At 38.0% G+C, this 20,000-nt stretch overlaps 1 protein-coding gene across 1 annotated transcript; it reads right to left on the bottom strand.

Annotated features, from left to right (window-relative positions):
• Positions 1 to 2,879: 2,879 nt before the first annotated feature.
• LOC129415922 (uncharacterized) lies at positions 2,880 to 19,667 on the bottom strand. Its single transcript, XM_055170108.2, has 6 exons — positions 19,214 to 19,667; positions 13,881 to 13,930; positions 13,699 to 13,797; positions 13,368 to 13,614; positions 13,115 to 13,284; positions 2,880 to 13,026 (listed from the first exon to the last, which is right to left on the bottom strand). Exons 1-6 carry the CDS (start codon positions 19,263 to 19,265, stop codon positions 3,586 to 3,588), a joined length of 10,059 nt encoding a protein of 3,352 aa, XP_055026083.2. The 5' UTR covers positions 19,266 to 19,667; the 3' UTR covers positions 2,880 to 3,585.
• Positions 19,668 to 20,000: the final 333 nt, after the last annotated feature.

Genomic DNA, 20,000 nt, shown 5'->3' with positions numbered 1-20,000 from the left:
TGACTTTAGAGGCAGCATTTGTGCATAAAGGCTGCTTAGGTAAAACACATCTGGACAGCCTTCATAGGCAGCATAACGAAATTCTTTTTGAAATATAAACTTAGTGATAACTAATCGAATATTTAAAAAACTACAATACTACTTTCTTGCTAGAAATGCAATCAACATTGTAAAAAGTGAAAATATAACTTAATTTACCCTAAAATTCTGCTTCAGCCGCTTTATTGGACGCCATTTTATTTTTTCGAACTCTAACAGGCTCAACCAACCCAAATCACATTCCCTCCAAAAATTGAATTTCAGGAAACAGAATTAAAGCAAACATTGGATTTGAACGTGCCTTGATGTCTTCCTGCCTTCGAATTTTAGAGCTTTCAGACACAGCACGTGTTCACGGCGACACAAGGAATTGTGGGTTATTTGCAATTTTGCAGCAGTGAATGAAACATCTATAATGCATCCTCCGAATTCCCTTGAAAGCAGGTTGCATTCAAAGGTTGCATTTGATGACAGCCTTGATGACATTTGCATCCTTCAAATGCGACCTCTGGAGGACGCAGCCTTCTGAAACGAGACTGCGCATTTAGGTCGGTACAGGTGGTTCACTGGTTTTTATGCATTCTGACTTTTAAATACAGTTATAGGGCCCTATTTTAACGATCTGAAACGCAAGTGCGAAGCGCAAAGCGCAAGTGACTTTGTGGGCGGATCTTGGGTGCTGTTGCTATTTTCCCGGCGGGAGAAATAACTCTTGCGCCAGGCGCAAATCAATAAGGGGTTGGTCTGAAGTTGGTTCATTATTCATAGGTGTGGTTTGGGCGCAACGTCAAATAAACCAATCAGAACGTCATCCAACATTCCCTTTAAATGCAAGTGCGTAAGTTCCATGGTGGGTTGCTATTATTTTGACGGATTTACCAGGCGCACGCCAGGAGCGGTTCACAGCCGAGGAGACCGACGTTCTTGTTAGAGCAGTCAAAGACAGAGAAGTTGTTTTGTATGGGGATGGGAGAAACCCGCCCAAATCAGCGTCGGTTCAACAGGCGTGAGAGGAAATAGCCACAATTGTCTCATCAGCTGGCATCCCCAGGACGTTGCGCCGCAAGCGCTACAATGATGTCAGGAGACGGAGGAATCCCAAGCTTGCCATCATAAATCGGGCACGCCGTGTAACGGGAGGTGGATCTGCCTCTACACATGACCTTACGCCAGCAGAGGACATCACTGCGTCCTCCCTCACCGCTGAAAGCCAAGAAACGCAACCAGTCCAACCCCAAAGTACACTTACAAATCAAGTTCACATACATTAAGGTTTCTTATAAAAACATTTTAATTATTATTTACATAAAATAAACGTAATACAGCCACACAACAAACTTAAACCTTATTTGCGTGAGAATTTTTTAAAGCAGCCACACAATAAATAAAAACTATCACCACAATGATTTCCCTTATCTCATGTGTTAATATTTTTTATTGTAACAATTTATGATTTGCAAAAATAACTGTTGCATCTGTGTAGATTAGATAAGCAAAGTGGGTACGCGTTGTGCACGCTATACATTATTGTCAAGCATGCGCCCTTAAAATAGCATAGTGAACCACGCGCAATGCGCCACTGACTTTAGACTATTTTTTTCTGGTCAGTGGCGCAATTGTTTTTTGAAACTGCAAAATAGCATCAGGTTCATTCCCTAGTTTGCCGACTTGCGTCTGTGGAGGGAAAACACCGCTGTGCACCGGTGCAAAATACGAATAATACATGCGTCACTGACAAAGTCAATTGCGCTGGGTGCAAGATAGGGCCCTTAGAGTTGTTTTCTAATGCTAAACATAAGTGTCAAAAAAGCAGTTGGGTGTGTAACAGAGTATTTCTGTGCCGAATGCACTTCGCCATGGTTCGTACAAGTTTCGGTTACAGGCTCAGCTGACGTCTCAGGGGTTTCTATATGTATCACTTCTTTTTATGGGCACTTCCCCCGGAAAACCCCGCCCACCCGTCAATCAGTGGGAGACGCTAGAACTTACAAACATCACATCACGCCACAGCTTTGTTTAATTTCAAAATTAAAAAAAGAAGTGTGTTTTTGGATGTAAGGAGAAGAAAGCCAGCCTTATGGAAACAATGGATATAGTTTATTTTCATTGAAAAGTCCTAACCGGGTCATGAGTTGCATGCGGTAAGTAAGACTTATGTTGTCAGGATCCTGCCAGATCCTTGTTTTGTATTTAGGTCTAGTTCAGTATGGCAGGGTCCTGACACTACAATGTTCTATGTGGGAGATGCGTGGTTTTAGTATTGGGTTATTCTGACCACGCATTTCCCGGGTCTCGTCACTTTTTCCCGATCCCTTACTTGTGATTATTTTCAGGTGTATGTAATTATTTTGTCCCTATTTAAGAGTCTTTGTGTTTGTCGTCCAGTACAGGTTCGTCTGTGTTACTATGTTGTTTCATGCCAGTCGTTGTTTTTAGTGTGTTCCAGTTCAAGTTAAGTTAAGTGTAGTGTGTTCTAGTTAAAGTTTAGTGTTTTGTTAATATGTTATGTTTAGTGTAGTTCTGTGTTTATTAGAGTTTGTTCTGTTCATTTGCCTTGTGGGTTTTGTTTTTCCTGTTTTGTTTAATAAATTCCTGTAATACGTGTCTGCACTTGGGTTCATCCACGTCCAAATCCCTGCCATGTGTTATGTTGGAAATAGGTGCGTGCATATTATATAAATTATACGAACATGTAGAACATGTAGTTTAATCATAAGTTAAACAGTGTTGTATAGTGTTGCATGACTCATACTATTTTTTGTGTAAAAATGTTTCACCAATAAAATTAAGTAGATAACAGTAAAAACATTTTAAGAATATACTAAATCAGAGACATAAGCATCATTTCACTTTTTATTCTTTTTGCAGTGACCAGTTAAAGTGTTTCTCTTACATTAATATGATTAGCAAAACATTAATACACTTAGCAAAACATTAATACACTTAGCAAAAATCATCGCTTATTACGAAAAAGATTTGTATTTTAAAATATGCAGAGAGACTTTCAACTAAATAAAATATATTTACATAATTCGTTTTATTTTTTTCAAAGCTGCAGAGACAGATTTGATATGCACATTTTTTAACCTCAGAGAAATAAATGCCAGTAAATTCCTGTCTTTAAAAGCCACATCTGCTATATAATTAACTTTATTTGTGAATATATCTGTTTAAATAGTGTTTGCTTGGATATAACTTTTGCACTGTTTGCACTGTAAACAATATTCCCAAGATAAAAGTTTTACAACACAGCACACTAACAACCCACAAATTAAATGATAATTTTCCAGGTTATCCAGTACATATATATATATTCTTTGAATTGATATATATTTTGAAATCTCTCATATGCTTAAAATCTATAAGCTAAACAATACTTTGTGATACTGTATGTTAATAAATAAGTGTCAGCGCCGCCCCAACTCTTTTGCTTGATAGCATTTCAATTCAGCCGGCTAATATGATTATAGAGAAGAAACTGCATTCAAATACATTCAAAAGCATACATTCACCTAATTTGATTTACATCTCAGCCAAATCTTATGTTCACTTCTCCCCATTCTCCTCAGTAGATGAATCCATATGTCTTAAAGATATTTCAGAGCTTGTTACTTGAACTTCTTCAGTTGTCGCTACACTATCAAAGAACCTCATTTTTTCAATGTGCACTGTGTCTCTCAGCCTACGAATTGAAGAAGCTGTCTCATCAGAAATAGGTTCTGCAGAGTCTCCCTCAAATACACGTGTTGTACGTGTCACAATTATGGTCGCTTTGTCATCACTTGACGTCTCTTTCACAACATGCTTTTCTACCAAAGTGTGCTTTGTACTTTGCACCCTGGTTTCCTCCACTGTCAACACCGAGTCCGATGTTAGTGTAACTTCTAAAGGCGAGGTGTGAATTCCTTGGGCATCTAAACTAGTAAGGATTGCCGCTTGCTGTGTTTCTGGTATAGCTTGTATATTCGAAGTGATGACATGAATTTCCCCTGACATCTGTTTAAGAGTGTCCACTGAGGTTGAGGACATATCGGACGAGAATGGGATATTTACTTTCTCTGGCTGGTGAGGCTCCATTGATATTAGTTCACATCTGGCTGTGGAAGTCACAACATCGCTTTGAACATGTGTATCGTTGACCCCAACTGCGGCAGCAGGTTCGGCATATTTGACTTTAACTTTTGTAGGGGAAGACTGAGTGTTTAATGCGGAACTTATATCAGCAAAAGCTTCAGATGACCTTATGGACAATGTTGGGCTAATATTCTCCTCCACAATCTCACTCATTGGGCTCTTTTCAGGTTCCTCATCTACCTTGTTAGTTTCTTTCTCAACATCTTCATTTATTGGTCTCTTCTCTGCCTCTTCAGGTGTCTGAACAGTTTCATTCTTATTGACTTTTGCAGTTTTGGTTGGAGAGGAAAATTTGAACCAGCCACCCTTCTTAGTTTTTGATTGTTCTTTATTATCTTCTACTTTCTGATCTACTGGAGCCTCATCATGCTTTGTGCTCTCTTCTACCTTAGTGTCGTCTAATTTATCACTTTCATCTAAGGAATGGCTAAATCCTAATTTTGGAAATTTGAACTTAAACTTTGATTTGTCTTTATGTTCTGTTGATTCCTCAACTTTGGTTTCAGGCTCAGAATCTTTCATTTCGGATGGTTTGTCCTTTTGTGTTTCCATTTCCTCTAGTGTTGGAACATTAAACTCAACTTCAAAGCCATCCCCATGGGCAGGCCTTGTAAATGTAGGTGATTTTTCAGGCCCTTGTAAATCATCTTTGAGTTCTATTTTTATTTCTGGAGCACTGGCCTTTATTGTTGTGTCATCTTCATCCTGAGATTTTGTTCTCGAAAAGTTCATCTTTGGCATTTTAATGCTAGGCAGTTTGAATTTACTCGGTGAGCCTTTATCGCCATCCTTTTTTTTAACAGCAACCTCTTGACCCTGTTCAGTAGTTTCTTTAATTTCGCCCTCTATGTGTATATCTTTAGAAACTATAGGTTTGTTGTCAACATTTAGGTCAGTTTTAATATTTGGTTCGTCTGCCTCTGTCACATCTGTTTTTACATCAGACGATTTTTGAGTTGAAATTCCAAATTTGGGCATTTTAAAAGAAGGTAATTTGAATTTGCTTGGAGAACCTGTAACAGCTTTATCATCTTTCAACTCTGCCTCTGCCTCTGTTTTTTGAATGCTGGCACTTCCCTGTTGTATATCTGTGTCTGCTTTTGGGGCACTTGTGTCTGATTCACTGATCCCAACTTCAGGTGCTTCTGTCTTTAACTCTTTTGTAGCAACTCCTACCTCAGGGCCTTTTACTTTGGGTAATGAAATCTCAAATTTGGGAAGTTTAAATTTGATATCTTGTCCATCTTGGTTATCTAAATTTGCTTTTATATTGGTATCAACAGAGGTTGTATCAGTTGCTCCAGTTTTGTCATCTAAAGGATCCATCTTCTGTGTCTCTACCTCCTCACCTTTAACTTCACCTTTGGAAACCTTTGTGGAAGCGGAAAGCCCAAATTTGGGTAATTTTATTGTGGGGAGTTTGAATTTAGTTGGAGAGCCAAATTGTGGACTTGTTATTTCAGTTTCACCTTCTGGTGACTTAATATCTTTATCACTATCTTCTATTTTTACAGAGCCCTCTGGAAAGGATATATCTGCCGTTAATTCACTTACCTGGATGTCTTGGGCCTTGCCATCTGATTTTGAAAATCCAATTTTTGGAAATGCAAAGCTTGGCTTTTTTATTTTTACAGTTACTTCCTTAGAACTCAAACCTGCTGGTTCTTCAACCACAAGATCTTCTGCATTTAAGGGCGTAGCTTTTTTAGTGTCTGTGTGAGAAACCTCTACCTTGGGAATATTTATGTCAATTTCTGGACTTTTAAATTTTGGAAGTTTTAATTGACTTTCTTCTATGTCAAGTTCAGTACTTTTAGCCTCTTTATCCACTTCCACTGTTTCACTGGATAACATTGGCTCTTTAATGTCTGCTGATAAATCCCCTTTCTCTTCTGAATCAGTGAGGGTTTTACTTTCTGGACCTTTAATTTTTGGGAGACCGATGCCAAATTTTGGAAGCTTAAATTTTCCCTCTTTTTGCTCCTTATCAATGTTTTTACCCTTAATGTTTATCTCAGTGGATATATCCTCAACTTCTACTATTGGCTCTTTTATATCAATGGTTGGTACTTCTGATGATATTGTAATGTTTTCTTCAGGAAGGCTAACTTCAGGCCCTGCGTCTACATTTACTGTTGGACTCTTTACTGTGCTTTTTGAAGATTTGATTCCAAATTTTGGGAAATTGAAAGTTGGAAGTTTAAATTTGGAAGGAGAGCCAATCACTGCATCATCCTTCAAATCAGTTTCTTTTTCTGGAGATGCAATATCTGCAGATTGTTGTGAATCAGCAATTCCCATTGATATGTCTATGTCAACTTTGGGAAGACTAATGTCTACTTCAGGAGACTTAAGCTCTTGTTTTGAAAATCCAATTTTGGGAAGTTTAACCTTTATCCCTTTAGAATCCATTTCAACATTGTCTGCTTCTCTTTTAATAGTTTCATCTTGAATTGCACCTTCAGGCTCTTGTACCTCATTTTCCAATAGTGGGCCAGTCTCTGTTTCTTTATATTTCGTCTCTGACTCCTTTACTTTTTGCATGCCAATTCCAAATTTTGGCAGCTTAAACTTGATCTCCGACTCATCAATGTCAACCCCTCTGGTTTTAATGTCCACATTAACAGAGGGTATCTTGATGTCCACATTTGTTTTAGTGTCAATGGTTTCCATCTCTCCTGTTTCTGGAAAACTTATTTCAGTTACAACAGGTATGTTGCCTTCAACCATAGACACGTCAATCCTTGGTTGACTAACATCAGCTTCTTGCTCTTTAATATCTGGCTTTGAAAATCCCAATTTTGGAAGTGAAAAGCTTGGTTTTTTCAGTTTCACATCCAGGTCTTTTGAGTCGGCTACAGGTATGTCTGCTTTACCCTCAATGGATATATATTGAATGTCAGTATCAGCTGAGGGTATTACTACCTTACCTCCTGTGGCAAACATATCAACCTCCTTTTCTCTTATTGCTGGGTCAGTTGTTGGTATTTGTGCTGACACTTTAATTTCTGGTTCAGGAACATTAATTTCTGATGATAAATGAACTGTATCTTTGGAAGTTTTGACTTCAAATGTTGGGAGGTTAACTGAAGGCATTTCAATTTTTGGGGGGGAACCAACAATTGTAAGATCTTTCTGTTCGGCTTCCATTCCTACCATTGGAAGTGTAATTTCTGCTGTTTGATCTGTTACATGCACAATGCTTTCAGGTATGGATACATCAGTCTTTTGTACGCTGACATCAAGTTCTGGAGGTGTAATTTCTGGTTTAGAAAACCCAAATTTGGGAAATGAAAAGCCTGATCTCTTCTTTTTTACTTCTAAGCCTTTGGAGTCAACCACAGGTACGTCTGCACTCCCCTTAGTGTCTTCAATTTCAATATTGGATGGATGTACTTCAAAGTCTGCCTCTAGTTGAGAACTATCAATTTTTGTGTTGGTGGCCTCTATTTCTGATTCTGCTGCTTTAGTATCTACTGCTACTTTTTGTGATTTACCTCCAAATTTTGGGAAGCTGATTGAAGGGAGTTTAAACTTTGTTGGGGAGCCAAAAATTGAGTCTTTTTGGCCAGACTCCATCTGTGACACTTTTATGTCTATGTTTGTTTCTGCTGGGTCTACGCTGCCTTCTGGTGTGGAGATGTCAGGTTTTTGAAATTTAGGAAGTGAAAAATCTGTTTGTTTGGTCTTCTTTCCCATTGAATCAGATTCTTGAGGTACTTCATCTTCAAACTCAGGTTTTCCAGATTTTGTATCTGGTAAAGAAATGTCAGCAGTATCTACAGTTGGCTGCTCAAAATCCAAGTCTTGATTGGACACAGTAAGGTCAATCTTTCCATCTGAAATGTCTAGTGATGTGAGTACAACTTCAGCCTCTAAAAGATGTGCCTCTCCAGTAACATCTGTTACTTCAGGTTTTACTTTTGAGGCTGAGCTTCCAAATTTGGGTAGTTTGAATGAGGGAACTTTGAACTTGATTGGTGAACCTCGTTTGGTCTTTGTATGAGTTTTTATGTCAGGCTCATGTTGTTTCACATCTACTTCACCTGTTGTCATAGACACATCCTCTTTCATAACATTGACCTCTGGAGCTTCAATGTCTGGTTTAGAAAGCTCATATTCCAAGTTCACATCTGCTTTTCCATCAACAGGTTGACTTTCCATTTCTATGTCATGTGTACCTTCAGGTTTTTCTACATTGTCAACCATTTTTGTAGCACCCTTTTTACTTTCTGGTCTTTTTAGCTTTGGAAATGAAAATTCAAATTTGGTTGTCATAAACCGACTCCCATGACTTTGATGATCAGTTTCTTTATCCTTTATTTCAGCATCCCCTGGTAGGCCTTCAAAATGTAATTTTGATGGTTCTGTATCTTGAGTTTCTGTATCTCTAGATATCTCTAAATCTTTTTGTTGTGATGTTGCTTTTCTCTCTGACTTTTCTACATCATCAGCCTTGCCATGGGATTCTTCCTCTGTCTTTGAAATTGAAATGTCAAATTTTGGGAGCGAAATTGTCGGAAGCTTGAATTTGGATGGAGAACCAGTAGTACCTTTATTTTTCAACTGGACTTCAAGCTCTGGAGCAGGAACTGCCTCCTCAGTGTCTTTGGTCTCAGTTTCTGGCATATGTTTTCTTTCTGTTTTGACACTGGTATCAACATCGAGGTGCTTAGTCTCAGCTTTGGAAAATCCAAATTTTGGAAATGATATTTTGTGTTTCTTTATCTTAGTCTCACTCTCTTTATCTTTGGCTTCGGGTATGTCTGCATCTTCTGTAACTAAAGTAAGTTTGACTTCAGTATCAACTACAGAATCTTCTATAGCTGACTCTTCAGCCGAACCATGGTCTACAAGGCCCATCTTTATATGTGGTTTAGAAATTGCAAGTTCTGTAGATAATGTCTTCATTTCATAATGAGCATTGTCAGGCTTTTCTTCAGATAGACTGAGAATAATGTTTGATCTTTCCATTTCAGGTAATGATGGCAAATCTCCAGCCAACTCAGCCTCAGGCAATTTAATTTCCATGGTAGGTTTATCTTTGGTGACTTCAGGCATTTGATTGTCATGGTCAGCAGTTGCTGTCTTTGTTAAAGAGACACCAACTTTTGGAAACTTAATTGTCGGAAGTTTAAATTTTGTCGGAGATCCTTTGAGTTTTTCTTCATCTTGTTCAGACTCAGCATTAGACTCTTTTGTCTCTTTGATTGATTCTTCATAATCAGTGCTATCTGCTGGTTTGGAGGCATCAATTTTTGGAAGACTCAAAACAGCTTCGGAAGCCAGAGCATCTGACTTTGAAAACCCAATTTTTGGCAGTTTAAATGTACCCTCTTGTTTTTTAGGCTTTACATCTTCAGCTTTCATGTCCACACTGTGACCTTCATCATGACCTTCTGTGGTCACACGTGGTTCCTTAATTTCACCCAGTGGTGCCTCATCTTTTAGTTCCATGCTTATTTCTGCCTCTGGAAGTCTTACATCAGGTTCTTCAGCATCTATATCTATCATTGGCATATCTTTTACTACCTTGGATGTTTTACCTCCAAACTTTGGTAAGTTGATAGAGGGGAGTTTAAACTTTATTTGTGTGCTGCCAACTGTTAGATCTTTTTGTTCAGCCTCATCCTCTGAAACAGTGAAACTCACAATGGGCTCTTTAATTTCCATTTTGCCTTCTTGAATGGAGAAATCACCTTGTGGAAGACTGACATCTGTTGCCACAGCTTTGATGTCTGGTTTTGATAATTCAACAGTTATAACCTCCCCATCAATCTCATGGTCAGTCAGACCAACCTCTGGTTTAGAAAGGGAAAGTTCTGAAGATATTTTAATTTCTTTTTTCTGTTCTGAATCAACATCTACTTTTGGAATGGTAATATCTGTTATTTCTGTTTTTCCTTCTGGCAAAGACAATTCCGGTTTAGAAACACTAATAATAATCTCTGGGCTTTTTATGTCAGGTAGTCCTGTTGTTTCCTTTGTGCTGGCATCAGGCATTTGAATATCAGTCTGACCATCGGATGTTTTTGAAAATGAAACCCCAAATTTTGGAAATTTAATTGTTGGGAGTCTAAATCTTGATGGAGAATCTGTTGAATCCTTTATATCAGCCTCTACCTCCTTGGTCTTATTTTCAACATCTGTTTCTGTTACATCGGCATCTCCCTCTTTTAATGAGCCTTCTGCTGTTGGGTGAGATTTTTCAGCATCGGACACTTTACTATCTGATTTCGAAAATCCAAACTTGGGAAAAGAAATTTTTCTTTTCTTTATTTTAACCTCTGATTCTTTCATTTCTGCTTTCTGCTCCACCTCAGTTTTTCCATCAATCTCAATCAATCCTGTCCCGTCTTGTACATCTTCTACATCCTCAACCTTCATGTCAACATCCTCAACACTTTCTTTAGTGAGCGCTGCTGACTCGCTGGATTTTTGGTCTTTGCTAAACTCAACACTAGCATCAGTTTCTGGCTTTGTGAGTCCAGTATCCTTATGCTTTGACTTTCCCTCTGTCAGTGTGAGTTTTACTTTTGGAAGAGAAAGATCTATACTTGGCATCTTTATCTTACCCCAGTCTTTGTTTGTGTCTTTACCTGTGATTTCTGCCTTGGCCAGAGATGGCTCAGTAATCTTCACGTCTTTATTATCAGATGCCCTAAGATCTTGAGTTATGTCTTGGGTTGGGACTTTAGTAACAGTAGCTGTGCTAGCTTCACAATGTTGCATTTGATCACTCTCTATCATTTGTTTTGTTTCATCAAGGTGCATCTTCTCCTTCATGTCATCACTTTTAGATGAGGTGGCCTTTTTTGGTAACTCTATTCTAATATCTGGGATACGAATGTCAGGTTTCGCGATTTCGAAACTTGGCATGGACACTTTTGCTTTCTTAGATTTCTTTTCATGTCCTTTTCTGACTGGTTTGATATTTGACTTTTCAGTTACATCTGTATAGTCTTTCACAGCTTCGTCTTGTGTGCCTACTTCTGTTTTGATTTTTTGCTCATTTGCTTCCATTCCTGGTATTTCAATGTCTTCACGCTTTGGAAGTTTAACTTTAACATCAGGGGAAGTACTTATTTTATCATCCCTTGATAACATTTTGCCAGTTTTGGATTGTTGGGCTTTTTTTGATCGGCCTGTTTTGTTCTCATTTATATCTGTTTCATCATGCAGATAGAGTTCAGGTTGTGGTAATATGTTTACTTCATCTTTTGTAACAATAGAAGAAGGTGTCTGTTTTACTTCTTTAACCGTTTCAGGCTTTCCAGGGCTTACATATGCTATTTCAGTGCTAATGCTTGAGATTTTACAAGGGGATCCTTTAGGTGTCAAGCCAGTCTTCATTTCCATCATTGCGACTTCTCTCTGTACAAGGACCCCTGTAATGTCTCTCTCAGGTAATTTAAATGATGGAAATTTTGATACTGCTTCCTTTACATCATCAACATTAAACTCTTCAGGGACCCTCTTAGTATGACCTGCTTTAGAGATTTTTATTATCTTCTCAACTTTTGTTTCTTTAATTTTTGGAGATTGATAATTGTCTTTTGACCTTTTGTCCTCTCTTCCAGGAATCTCTATTTCCTCTCTGTTTAGGACAGGGGCTTTGGTTGGGTCTCTCTGTTTAATAGTTATTGTTTCTTGGTGTTCAAATTTAGACATATCCACCTTAGGCAGTTCAAACTTTGATGTTTTACCAAGATCACCTAGAATGGCATCAGTATTTGCTCTTTGTGACTCCAGAGCATTTGGTTTTGGCTGGGATATAACCGGTCTTGAAGTGCTTTGCTTCTGAGTGTCAGTGACTCTTTTAATCTCAAAAGCGAAAGGGTCTGATGATGTAAAGTCAAATCTATTTGGTGCGAAATGACTTGATATGGCTATGTCTGCCAGTGGACCTCTGGTTCGAATCCCATAAATTTCTGTTTCAAGAATGTTTCTTTCTTTCTTTCCCTTATCACTGCCAGTCATCGGGGATTTGTCTACATCAGTTTTAGGCACGTTCATGTCGGTTTCTTCTAGCTCATGGGTCTTCTCGAAAATCTCTTTGTTTTCTAGCTTCATATCAGAATCCACTTGATGCCCCACTACCTCATCTTGCGATAGTAGGTTGGGACTGGCCACAACACTGATCATTGTTGATGGATCTGAAGTTCCCATCCCGCTTGAGAAAGATTTCAATTGGGTGTCTGTTCCTATTTCAGATTTGTCCTTGCCTTGTATACTAACCTTTAATTCAGACATTTCTCTCCTTTCTTCCCCTAAAGCAGCTGTGATATCTGTAGTCTTTAATGTATTGTCCAAGGTGATGAGCTCAGCCTTATGCAGTGACTCTGTCACTGGCAAAGTTGGGTACGTAAATTCATTTCTTGTTTTGATAGACTCAGTCTTATCAGCTTCATCTAACATATTTGGAATCTCTACCAAATTAGTCACCGACTCGTGAAAGCTGTGCTCTTCATCTATATTCATAATATTTTGGTTATTCAAAACCTCCACGTCCTCTGTCTCTTCTGCATTTTCGGGAGTCTCTTCAACAGACTTGCTTCTGCGACCTGTCATCCTCATCTTAAGCTTCTTTTTGTGCATCTTTTTCTTGTCTTTATCATCTAGAGATTTTAACGGAGACTTAAGAGGTGACTCTGTGTCACTCGTCGTAGGGCTCATCTCTAATTTCCTCTGTTCCTCGGCTTCAGAGGTGCTGTGAGATCTCTTGAATTTCGCCCCTTGTCCCTTGGTAAAGGAAGGGAATTTGGGCCAAGAAATTCGATCGTGTTGCTTTTTTGACTTTCTCCGACCTCTCATTTCTGGTCCTGCATCGTCTTCTTCCCCAGCCTCCTCACCCTGTGAAACATCAAAGAAACAGAGATCAACAGATGTCTAAAAAGCTTAATATTCTGTTATTGAAAATGAAAGCCAGTGTTATAATTACAATGGTTACACCCGGCCTCGTTGTCTCTGCATCTTCTTGGGTTCTTGTTGGAGCCGGTTTGCGTTTTAGACAAAACTCCACTTTATATGGTTGGGCATGCTCAAGAATCTGGAGGGCATCTTCATATGATACATTATCGAAGTATACTGTAGCACTTAGTATTTGATCACCTGAAACATCATATGGAAGAAAACAAATTCATTTGTGGCGACCAAATTTATCTTGTGAATTCATAATGAGCACGCTTTCTCACCTTCTTTCACACTTAAATGCTTTGAGGCGGGTGACTCTTTTTTTACTTCCTTGATAAAGATACCATCCTTTCCCCCTCCACTTACAACCAGACCTTCAGCACAGCCTCCCTTTACTGTCTTCACTATCATTTCTGATTCTTCGTTTTTATTCATCTTGCCAGAGGAACGCTTGTCAAACATTGACCCGAAACTCTTCTTGCCTTTTTTGGAGCTCTTAGTGGGCGAGTCATAGAAGTCACCCTCAGCCTGGGGAAATTGTTATAGTGAATACACAACAAATCTACATGTAGTTAAAGATAAAAAATCAGTGTTGTGTAATGTATAAATCACCTGTTTGACATATTTCTCTGTGGTTGGAAATTCCTCGACAGGAGAGGAACCCTGAGGTCGAGGTCTTTCCTCCTCTAAAACTTCAGGCTCCTCACATACCTGTTACAGTACATAAATGACAGATTATAAAGTTCTTTAAATAAACATTATTGCTGAATATGCTATATTTCATGAAAACTCACCAAATCTTCTTCTGTTTCTTGCTCTGGACCCCTGAGCCTGTGCCCATTGCCTGTTGTGATAAGAAATGCAGAATTAGCACTTGCAAAGAGAGCGCTGTCAAGATGTTTGAAAGGTTTTAAATTTCGTCTGGTAAGCCAAAGGTGAATTATATTTCTGTTTCATGGTCGAAATTTAAGAATCTTTCGAAACTGCCAAGAGTCTGCTGTTTATCAGATATCATCTGCATCATCATATGAAGAGTTCCGATGCAAAGTCCTCTAAGTGCGTCTGACATGTTTTCTTGTAAATAAGCATTATGTTTAAGTTCAGTAATTTTATTTTAATGGCAATTAATAGGTTATTAGTCAGTAATTGAAAAGCCTTATTTTCACAAATGTCACTTTAGTCATTGCATTGGTATTTAACAAATGTGACTGTCTGAATAACGGTATAAGGCTAAACATTTGATGAAAATATTCTGTAAACCTCTTTTAACGTCTTCTTCCATCCACCTAGAGAACTTGGTTGAAAGTTTGCTGGCGTTTAATGGATTTTGCAAACAAACCAGTAATCTGAATAGCCTGAGGCCGGGATTAAGCCAATTTGAAGTATTTGGTGAACGTATAATATGTGCTGAGAGCATTCGGTCAGTATCATTATCTCATTTTTGACGAAGGTAGCGTTTAGCGGCTTTTGCATCAGAGCTCTTCACATATTTGTTCATATTTTTGCAAAGTCACCATTGAATCAGTTTTGTAAGTCTAAAAGTTACAAAAGCAAAGATACAGAAATCTAAGGCACGATTTATGAGTGTATTTCGTAAGCATGATTTCCTGGCAGATATTCCCACATAGTCCAGACAGTCTCTACCTGTGTCTGTTGTTTCCTGTAAAGTGAGGCTCTTTATTGATCTAAAGGGTTTGATTTACACTGCCAGCAATAAGATCAACATGGGAATGATAAAGCAGACAAAAAAGCACACTGAAACTGATATAGCTGTTATTATTATCTACAGATGTGGTAATATTTAAAAATAGAAATAAATGACCTTATGGTGTTTAATAATATTGATTATTTAATAACAGACAGAAAAGCTTTTGTAGTTTTAATCTATATTCAGAACAATCATAAAGAAATACATTTCCCATAAAACACTTAGAATAAAGGGATCGTTTAGGTATGTGATCATTTACCATAAACTTCCCTCTGCCAAAGACATTTCCTTGCAACCACTTATAGAGAAATCACCATATAGGTTTATATGGCATTAAAGCACAGATAAGATTTATAGGAGTCTCTGTACCATGCAGTACATGCTTGCACCTAATAATTACATGGTCAAATCTTTTCCGAAAATCTCAAAGGGAGCAGGGAATGTGCCATGGCTTACTTTGTACAGTATATAACGCTTTAAAGGGCCCTAACCTAAGTATTTTCAGCAATATAAAAATATCCCCAGAATGGGTCTGAAAAGTTTCTTTCATTATATGATGTTGAACATGGCCATTTGTGGCTGCAATGAAAAATGTTCTGTTTTTGTGTGTGTCTCTTTAAATGCAACGAAAGCTTCTGTTCCCCTCCCCGTATGCAAAGTAGGAGGTAGAGCGCTTACACATGTGCTTTGGACTACTTTAAAACATGTGTCTCTGGCAGAAGGTTGAACTATGCGCTCGTAAGGCGGAGTCTTATGGGTGAGGCGAAATCAATGTGACATCACGTTGATAGGGGATCCCCAGCAGCCTGCACTGAAATAAATGATTAGTTCAATTTACTAAATTTTTTAAGGTAAATGGTTGCAATCAATTTATTTAAGCTACATTTAAACAAGAAAATAAATGTAGCTTAAATAAATTGATTGCAACCACTTACCTTAAAAAAAATGGTAAATTGAATGAATCATTTTTGTGACTGTTGTGGTTTAAAGGAGATTACACAAAGAATAACAGATGAATTTATATAATTAAAGGATGTTTTTGTACACACAAGAGACTCATTTTCTGATAGAAACACTTTTAAAAGTGCATTTTTTATGTTTAATGATGGATCTGGTATACACATTTAAAGTAACTTAAGTAAACTCATTTGTATTTAAGAAATAATTTAAGCTTGTGGGTAATTTAAGCTTGTGGTTTAAAGTACAACGTATTTTCTTAATACTTCATTGAACGGTGGACTCCTAATTACCTAAATTAAATTATATAAGTAAATCAAATTTAATTAGATTACATTACAGATTAAACATCCCAAATCAACCCACTGAATTGCTTGCAGTTAAGAACTAACAGCAGAAATACCATACATTGGTAATTTTGCAATAAATAAATGTAATGTACACTGACCTAAAGGATTATTAGGAACACCTGTTCAATAGGAAAAAGAGGCTACAATTTGTACAAGCTCACCAAAATTGGACAGTTGAAGACTGGAAAAATGTTGCCTGGTCTGATGAGTCTCAATTTCTGTTGAGACTCTCAGATGGTCGACTCAGAATTTGTTACCACTGTGCAGGCTGCTGGTGGTGGTGTTATAGTGTGGGGGATTTTTCTTGGCACACTTTAGGCCCCTTAGTGCCAATTGGGCATCATTTAAATGCCACGCCCTACCTGAGCATTGTTTCTTACCATGTCCATCCCTTTATGACCACCATGTACCCATCCTCTGATGACTACTTCCAGCAGGATAATGCACCATGTCACAAAGCTCGAATCATTTCAAATTGGTTTAACTTGTTTTTGTAAGTTGTAGCTTGCCACACATGACTTACACATTTAATTAAACACAAACATTTGAGTCAACAACCATTTTTACAGTGTATCTTTAACTGTTGGGTATTGCAAATGTTGCATGTAATATATTTGTCTTTCCCAGTTAAAAATTTGGAATGTTACAACAGATGAATTTGAAGTATGCGTTCTACAAATATTGGCGTATCCTAACTATTGATCCAGTATGCAAGCAGGTAAGCACATGATCACAGCCATTAGAGGTTGTTTTCTGCCATATAAGTGGCCACCTGGGAGAACCCAGAGCTCTGTGTCTAATGTGGTTAATGAGCTGCTCAGTAAGTTACAGGGAGCAGGGACATGAAATCAGGCCTGCACTTGTAACATCATACACAAGTCTCTTTCAGAATCAAGTAGAGGACATTTGTATTCAAAATATAATCGAATTTCGGTGACGGGGGGATAAATAAACTGAAACCGAATTGGATTTAATTCATATTAGGAACATGGGACCAAGCTTCCTCATGTTTCCAATCAAGCAGGAACATTAATTGATACATTTACTGTATGTGCCAGGAAGTTAATCATACTGTTTTGCTTTTCTAGGTTGAAAACAGTATTGACACTGAATAAACAGTATTTTGCTAGCAGATGTTGGGTTGAAGATCAGGTTCATAAAAGCAGGTGACCACACAAAAACCCTTTTAATTTTTCAATTTTTTTAGGAATGCTCCACCCCAGCCAAATGCATGAACCATGAAAAACCCAAACATTAACATCATACTTTATTTATTAGTAAGAGTACATTAGGAGAGGCTGAGATTTATGGCTGATTTTGAGGAATGGGCTCTAAGTGGATATAATCAATGAGTACCTGGACATGTTTATCTGCTGATGCGGTCATATTTTAAGCGCCTCTCTCTTTCTCTATCTCTCGGTCTCGCTATGGTACTTTCACCCAGTGGTTGTATATTTGGAAGAAGTTTAAATTTTGTTTGTGTTTAATTAATTTGAAAATGTCTAGTAGACACTGTGAAAATAAGAATCCTGTTGAGTGTACTGTAAATTATTGCAAGTGCAGGAATTCACCTTTAAAAAATGTGGTGATCATGTTTCAGGCATTATGGGATGGCATTATGGTACCTGTATATTTCCTATTCTAAGTGTTTAATCTCTGCGGTCATCTTTCTCTTCATTTTCTGTGTGATCTGGCAACATTTCAGATCTCACCAGCATACAAAGACCTTGAGCTGTACCCCACAACATCTATAGCAGAATGTTATTTTTAGATGTTATCCTGCCAAAATTATCTTAAAAAGTCTTAAAAAGTATTCATTGTAGGTTGTATTTAATCATTTATATGGACCGTGCAGATTCAGTTTTAAAGTACAAACATAAACTACATGGAAAAGCTGCAGTAGTCTAAAGTTTGTGTCTATATAGCCAGTGTATACGCTTGGTTAAATTAAATAATTTATGAAATTCTCACTTCAAATAATAAGACTGTCATGGATCTGTTGTACACTGTCAGAAAAATGTTTAAAAATGCTCTCGGGGTGGTAACCTTTCAAAAAGTACACCTTTGTACCTAAAGAGCTCATATAAGTACCTCAGAGGCACATATTGGTGCAAAAATATATACCTAAATGGTACATATTATCTTTTTAAAGGGTACTGCCTAAGTGAAAGCTTGGGACCATTTTTCTGATAGTGTATGGTGAGATTGGTTGCTTATTGCATCCTGTAAATCATCTAATATGCTTTTATTGTTTATTAGGTCACTTTAAGCATTTTCTTTGTATATTAAAAAGGTTAAAGTTAATCTCAAGGCCACAGAGAAAACTAGAACCAGATACACAAAAGTGTCCATTTGCCTGAATTGAAAGAGACAAGGTAGCAGAATGATTTGGTTAACAGGTCAGTTAGATTTAAAAGTATTTTGGGAAATGCAACCTCAAAAAATTAGGGAGATGCATATGAGCCAAAGTATCTCTCCAAAGTTCAAACATATCAGTATAATGAATAAATGTATTTACTAGCACTATATATTAATTTCCCAAATTTGTTTTGAACTAATTTATTATCTAACACAGCCATAGAAATACCCTGCCACATTTTGTGCTACAGTTTATGTAAACTATTCCACAACTTATAAATATAATAAAAATAAAAAAATTTTTTAAATAATGTAATTTATTACTAGATTTATCACACAAAGATTATAAGATAAAATAATCTTATCTCAAATTGACACTAAATACAGTAAACACACATAGTCCCGACTGCAGATGTCGTTAATAAAACACTGCATAACTCTGTTGACACGCCTACAGCATCATAGCCACGCCCACTTTACTGCAGACACACCCAGAACACACACAGTGCAGCGTCATGTCAGCAGAGATACGCAGTGATGCTTGTCAACAAGCTCAGCACCAGTCTTCCTCTAACACACACAGCCTAACTGCAAGTGTATATTGTCCTGCCAGTGCTGCAGTGTGCAGAGATAAAAATAGCAAGCACAGAGCATGCAAAGTGAGACACAAAGAGAGAGAGAGAGAGAGAGAGAGAGAGGTAATAAAAAGCCACAGAGAACAAGAACAAGCAAAATAAAGAGGGGTGCCCATTGCCAGTGGCTGACGCATGCCAGTTGGGAAACGCCAGGTGAAAACAGTCACACATGGTGGCTGTCGTCTGGGTCTCTTTCGCACGAGATGTCCTGCACAAATATCACTGCTGCCTGCTTCGTCTCCCCGTCCTGGTTCTTGCTCTGGATGCAGACGAAGTCTGAGAGCTGGTGTACACGAATAAAGTCACATCTAACTCTAGAAACCAAAGAAAAGGAAGGGAGAGATATCTCGCTCCATCCACACTTGTTCACAGTCTTTCGTGCAGCACGCTCAAAACAATCAAAAGGGGTATGGCAGACTTGGGACGGGGGCTGTCCTGAACGATGCAAATCCCGCCTACTTAGACATCTCACCCCACCCTCCTGATCGCTTTGACCAATCGTTGCAAGGGCACCCTGGACAGTCGACCAGCTGATTGGATTTGGGCACGAGAAAAACATTACACCTTTATAGGCATGCAGCAGAGATGCGTAATTGGATTTATCCCCACACAGTACATGTTTTCATGTGTGATGGAGGAACTGAGGATGTTATCTGTCATGAGAGGAGCAGCTAATGTGTTTAAGAGACACTTTCTCCGAGATTAGACTTCTAGGTGTTTTGTCAGATAGAGATGGGAGGTGGTTTTTGCCCTTCTCCCTCTTTCTGAAGATGGCCACTTTAAACCAAGCTAAATGATTTATCATCTCAGGCCTAATAATAAAACATGATCTCAGACTGTGATGTCAGCCTAGGATCAGTCCAGTGCGCTCGAGTACTCAAAACTATATGAATATTTAATGGCTTT

The sequence above is a fragment of the Misgurnus anguillicaudatus genome, chromosome 11, assembly GCF_027580225.2.
Source record: "Misgurnus anguillicaudatus chromosome 11, ASM2758022v2, whole genome shotgun sequence".
Lineage (NCBI taxonomy): Eukaryota > Metazoa > Chordata > Actinopteri > Cypriniformes > Cobitidae > Misgurnus > Misgurnus anguillicaudatus.
This window is presented reverse-complemented; position numbering and strand designations above follow the sequence as displayed.